The 6000-nt window shown below is 49.6% G+C and overlaps 1 protein-coding gene across 1 annotated transcript; it reads left to right on the top strand.

Annotated features, from left to right (window-relative positions):
* Window positions 1-270: 270 nt before the first annotated feature.
* On the top strand, window positions 271-1791 carry LOC123136096 (bZIP transcription factor 11). The gene has a single exon (XM_044555379.1). It carries the CDS (start codon window positions 905-907, stop codon window positions 1430-1432), a length of 528 nt encoding a protein of 175 aa, XP_044411314.1. The 5' UTR covers window positions 271-904; the 3' UTR covers window positions 1433-1791.
* The last annotated feature ends 4209 nt before the right edge of the window (window positions 1792-6000 follow it).

The raw sequence follows: 6000 nt of genomic DNA, 5'->3' as shown, positions 1-6000 counted from the left end.
CGGGCATGGGCGCGCGAGTGAGGCCAAGTGAGGTCAGCGTGATTTCCAGCCGAGCTGCCTCAGCCTCGGATCCACTCCGACCGCCCGCACGTGCGACCGCCCCGCCCTCATTCCTGCCCGCTCTGCGCCGCTGCTCTGCTGCACCGCTGCCGCTGCAATCGATCGGGGGTCGATTCCCATTCCCACCCTCCCCCCAGCGGAATCGCATTCCCGTTCGTCCTCCCCCGAGCCACCGGCCGGCTCTATAAATCCCTCCCCGCTCCCTGCCCCAACACCCCCCTCCTCCTCCTCCCTCTCTTCTTCCTCCTGCCCTCCTCTGCACCGCAGCGAGAGAGAGAGACAGACAGAGTCCGTCTAGAGAGAGAGAGAGAGAGAGAGAGAGAGAGAGAGAGAGAGAGAGCGAGGAAGGGAAGCAGGCAGTGAGCTGAGAGGTCGGCCGTCCACCCGTCCATTTCCCGGCCGGTGGAGCTCCCTCTTCTTCCCGGAGGCAACCCAAGAAAGCGGAGCGCACATGCTTCCCCGGGTCCGCCTCAGAGTCCCCCGATGTCGCCGGTGATCAGCGAGATCCTCCTCTCGGGGTTTATGATCAACTCCACACTCCGGCGCCGAACCCACCTCGTCCAGTCCTTCTCCGTCGTCTTCCTCTACTGGTTCTATGTCTTCTCATAAACTACTCGCCCCCGCCGTCGCCCTCCCCCTCCTCTCCCTCCTCCTCCTCCTCCTTTAGCCCTCCTGCTCATCCCTTCAAGCTCCCCTCGTCCCACACACTCGCTTACTCTCTCTCTCTCGTCGTCGTCGCAGTCTCTCTAGAGTCAGTCCGTAGCTGGTTACGATCCATCTTTGGTTCTTGCAACAACAACAAAGGAAAGCAGAGAGTGCTTGTCTGCTCGCTTGCTTGGTGGTGATGGCGTCCTCCAGCGGGAGCGGGAGCACGGGCTCGCTGTCGACGGCGGGGGCGGCCATGGCGATGGCGGCCGCGTCGGGCACGGAGGAGGAGATGCGGGCGCTCATGGAGCAGCGCCGGGCCAAGCGGATGCTCTCCAACCGGGAGTCGGCGCGCCGCTCGCGGATGCGCAAGCAGCGCCACCTCGACGACCTCGCCGCGCAGGCGGCGCACCTCCGCCGCGAGAACGCGCACGTCGCCGCCGCGCTCGGGCTCACCGCGCGGGGCCTCCAGGCCGTCGACGCCGAGAACGCCGTCCTCCGCACCCAGGCCGCCGAGCTCGCCGCGCGCCTCCACTCGCTCAACGACATCATCGCCTGCATGAGCGCCAACAACAACACCGCCGCCGCCGTCACGCTCACCGTCGCCGCAGCCGCCACCGCCACCACCGCCGACCCGCTCCTCGGCGGCTTCGACGGCGCGTCATTCGAGGACTTCCTCTTCAGATCCTCCCCCGAGATGTTCATGTTCCCAGCCCTGCAAAGCTAGCACCCACGCCACGGCCATGGCAGCAGCACAAGCACGAGCGCGCAACAAAAGAGATGATCCATCTTTTTTCCTGATGCTTCTGGTGTTTCAGGTTAATTACTACAGTACAAAAAACTGGGAGAGCCGTGGAGTTTTTACCGCACCTAACTAAGCTAGCTGCTGGGGTTAATTAGTTTATAATTATCATGTGTAATCTGAACTGGTGTGTGTACCAAGTGATGATGGTTCTTAAGCTTAGCATGCATGCATCACCATCATGTGATCCCCCTATGTAAGAAGGAAGAAGCAGTTAGCTCTCTCTCTCCCTGTGCTGTTGCTCAGACAAAGCAAGTGCCATATATAATTACTCTACTTACTTACTCATCATCTCATGATTTCCTTTTTTACTGTCATGAATGTATTTCTCTTATTTCTGCTACTTTGGAGCAGGTTTTTCCTTCTCTGACTCTGAATTGTGATGTGCTCTGCTAAAGTGCCTTTTACTGCCATGAATGTCTTATTTCTGCTACCTTGGAGCAACTTTTTTTCTTCTGTCTTTGAACTGTGATGTGCTCTGGTAAATAATGCCACTAATTCTCTTGCTCTGCCTGGCTTAAACTAGTTTCACATTTTCATTCCAAAAAAAAAAAACTAGCTTCACATTTTTCACAGCTACTGATAGTACATTCCTCTGATGCCAATCAATCAATGCACAATGTTCAGAAAAATCCTCATGATATTCCTCCCACAAGGTAGAGTGGGAAGGGAATAACCAGAGAGTGATAGCAGCCAGTCTTTTGTGACTGGAATATATTCACAACAGAATAAAAACAACTGGCCCATGTTTTTTTTTTCCTTCATTCACCAATTGATAGTACATTTCTCAGGATTTTTCAGTACGCGCAGCACCAACAGATGGACGGTTGTGCATGCACACAGAAAGAGATTCTCCGATTTACCCCCAACGTTCCCCTCCACTATCCCATCACAGCCTCTCCTCGTTGGTTCCTGAGGGTTCTGATTGTACCACAGGGCCACTTTTTCTTGCATGGACCAAACTCTGTTGTACACAGGCCACAGTGCATGCATGTACTACCACTGCATCTCCTCCATCTCTGCAAACTAATGGCGGCAGCACTACCACTGCCAGTAGCCTCTCATAGCTATACCTAGCTAGCTCACTCACTGATGATATTTCACCTCAAACCCACTCTCCTTTTTCTTGAGAGAGATGATACTGGCCTCAAGCTCCTCCATTTTTCATCTGGCTCCAACTCACATGATATCTTCTTGGAATGGTATGGTATGGTACTGGTACTGGTACCTACCCACCAAACCACATGCAGCAGCAGCCTGCCTGATTGATGATGATCCTGCTGCTAGTGCTAGCTATCACACACACATGAATCTCATGCATGCATGCATGCATGATCCTAACAGGAGTGCCAGGGATCAGCAGCTGCCGCCACAGGATGTGATCTGCATCTCGGTCTTGCAGCCCTTGTGTAACTTGGCTTTGGCTAGCACTTGTACCAGTGCACACACACATGCTTGCACACATATGGGGTGCCGACGGAGGACCACTGGCTGCAAGAGATGTGCAATTTGGTGCACTGGGCCTGGAGGTAGCTTAGCTGCATTCATGGGAGGGGAGTAGAGCAGAGCAGAGAGCCGGCCCTCCCACGCAGTGGAGACATTGCAGAGGCCATCCATGCTGCAAATGGCAGGGAATCAAGGACGGCCATGGTGGTCACTCACTTCCCCCTCACCCAGCCAGCCAACACCTTTCTAGTTTCTTCCTCTCCGTCCACAATTCCACAGAGCAAGAGAGAACACTAGGCGAGAACAACCCGGAATATTCTCCGTCTCCGGCCAGCCGCCGCTGCTCCAGTCCGGTCCCGGGTGGCAGGCGACGGCGATCGCCGGAGATTTCCATCGGCGCAAGAAATATTCTACATGTTTGAGTGTTTTTGGAGTTACCATCAGTGGAAGCAACCTGATGCTCCAGGTGTGGATGCATTGAGGGGCTGCTTGCTCAGTTGCCCCTTGGCCATGACAAAAAAATGCAACTAGAGCCACATCCTGATGAATATATGACTATATGAGCATGATTGGTTTGAATTGACAGTGCAAATTTTTAAATCACACAAACGCCAAATTTTCTTTCTCGTCAGTCAAGTGAATCACCCAGGCCATCCTTCTGCCTGATCTGGCTGCATGATGTGCACACACATAATTTGCACATTACAGCTTTAAAAAGCAGACGTTGCTTGCAGCAGGAAAACTCAGCAGAAAAGAGAAACACAATGCATATCGGGCAATGCACCTCGAGGGAAAAAGTGCCATGGACCTTGGTTTTCTTGGTGGCGCCTCTCAAGGATCTTGAGGCACTAAACACAACTGGAGTACTTGGTTGTACTTTTAACATGACCTGTTGCGTCCAAGGTGTTCTTCACTTTTTTGTATGTGTGTGTGTGTGGAGAAGAGAGAAAGTACATATTTTTCTCCAATGTATGTATCTTTATTATTGTGGGTTGGTTCTGCTGGTGTACATCTGTCACCTCTTGATAATTTGTGAACATGAAGATCTAGCAGAAGAAAGAGGGGGAAAAATGATAAGAGGAAAAGGGATCTTGTTTGCCATTGATTGTGGCTTTTGGATCATAGTGTCACCTGAGTCGAAAGGTTGGCTCATGCATTATACATGGAATTAGTGAGACAGCAGCCTGTGCATGTGGTTAGATGAGACATAATGTCCCTTGGAGCTTGACAAGGCTCCATAAGCAACAATCAATTAGTGCCTTAATTAGAGGTTATGGAATTTCAGATTATTGTTTCATGTATGGCTGTTTTGCGGCTTTATATATATTAGCCAATAAATTCTCTCATACAAAGTGAGTAGTTCTTAACCATAAACAAAACCAGAAATATCCTTTATGGAGATGCAAAGGTCATACAGAATAAACACTTCACTAAATATAAAAGGAGGTGACTGAAAAGCATAACTATATTGAAACAAAGGCCACACTAAACAATTCTCCCAGAGAATAAAGAGCAGAATTTTATCATTCGAAGCACGCCAAATGCGGCCAACGACTATTTCATACCAAAGAAGAGAATTTCTTAACAGTGGAAATGTAACTCGGATCTTATCATCCAAAGGAGGTGAATAAAAAGCACAGCTATATTGGAACAAAAGGCCACCCTAAACAATTCTCCAGAGAATAAAGAGCGGAATTTCATCATCCGAAGCACGCTAAATGCGGCCAAAGACTATTTCACATCAAAGAAGAGAATTTCTTAACAGCCTGAGATGTAATTCAGATCTTATAAAAAGCATGGTGGGCATCGCAAACGCGATCTACCGATCGTGCACGGAAATTAAACAAGTGTTCTTTTGATTCCTTCTTGCAGAAACCAAGACTAAGGATCTGCCCCCTCTTAAATTAAACCTCGGCGGGTTTGTACTTGTGCTCAATTGAATAGTGGTTATGAGCAGCTGCATATGGGCTAATGCATGCACTAACCTGCTTTCTGTGCTCCTTAAGCCCATGTGGTCGGTGGGGACAAAGGCTGCCGTGCTCATGTTCAGCCACATTGCTCCATCAGTAGTTGCACAGTGCAAGGTGCATGGAGCCCCAGATCAGATTCAGTCATTGCTAATTGGAAGAAAATGATTTACTAGCATTTTTTATAAATTTGTGCAAGTTGCAAATGCAAGTGGAAATGTGTTTCTTGGTTCAGGGATTTCAGTAGAATCACATCCACCGAACGCGTACGGGTCAACATCGGGCTGATTGTAACAGATCCCAGATTTCATTTTTTTTTCTTCTCTTAAGGTGGGCACTGGAACAGACACTGTCCATGAACAAGTTCTTGAAGAACCTGGTATGATTATGAACCATGCTTTCACTAAACAAGCATCGTCCTCCGTTCTCATGCGTAGCAGCACCGGATTCCGAATTGCGATGAATTTTCGAGGACATTTCCTCGAAGAGCATAAAGCGCGGAGTATTGAAAATTCGAAATCTTGGACCATCTGGTTCCTTTCTTACCTGAGAATTGCATAGACAATTGGCGAGAATCTGATTACACTTGTCTGCCTTCCCTTCCATTTCCATTGTTGGAGGTAGCCATCAAGCACAGGGAAATATGCGTGGCCGCCCGGCTTTAATGTTGTTCTTGGAATACCTTTTCTGCAAATGGAAAAGATAAAACCAAATAATTGAACACAGTCACACACATTTCCTCTTCGCTTTTGCTGCTAGGTGCACCACATCTTCCACACACACACACACACGAACAAACACTGCCCTTGCTCTGTAAAGCAGCCCTACACCTCTCCACTTATGCACATTGTTAGTTCTTACCCTCGTTTTTTCACACTAGTAGTAGCCTTGAAAAACGATCTTATATTGTGGGACGGAGGGAGTATAATGTTTTCACGCGCCGTGCCGAGAAAACGAGATGCGAAAAAGGCGGGCATTATTGCCACAATGGACGGTGAAAGAGCCTGTCATGGTCACTGTAGTGATGGCCAGGGTTTTGTAATGTTCTAGGGAGAGCAATCAAAGTTGTCAAAAGCAGGC

The sequence above is a fragment of the Triticum aestivum genome, chromosome 6B (genome assembly GCF_018294505.1).
Source record: "Triticum aestivum cultivar Chinese Spring chromosome 6B, IWGSC CS RefSeq v2.1, whole genome shotgun sequence".
NCBI classification, from domain to species: domain Eukaryota; kingdom Viridiplantae; phylum Streptophyta; class Magnoliopsida; order Poales; family Poaceae; genus Triticum; species Triticum aestivum.
Note: the sequence above shows the minus strand (reverse complement) of the source record. Positions and strands in the feature narration are given on the sequence as shown.

Bases quoted from the DNA above. Each gene is read 5' to 3' on its own strand.
- LOC123136096 (XM_044555379.1), top strand. From the start codon at position 905: ATGGCGTCCTCCAGCGGGAGCGGGAGCACGGGCTCGCTGTCGACGGCG.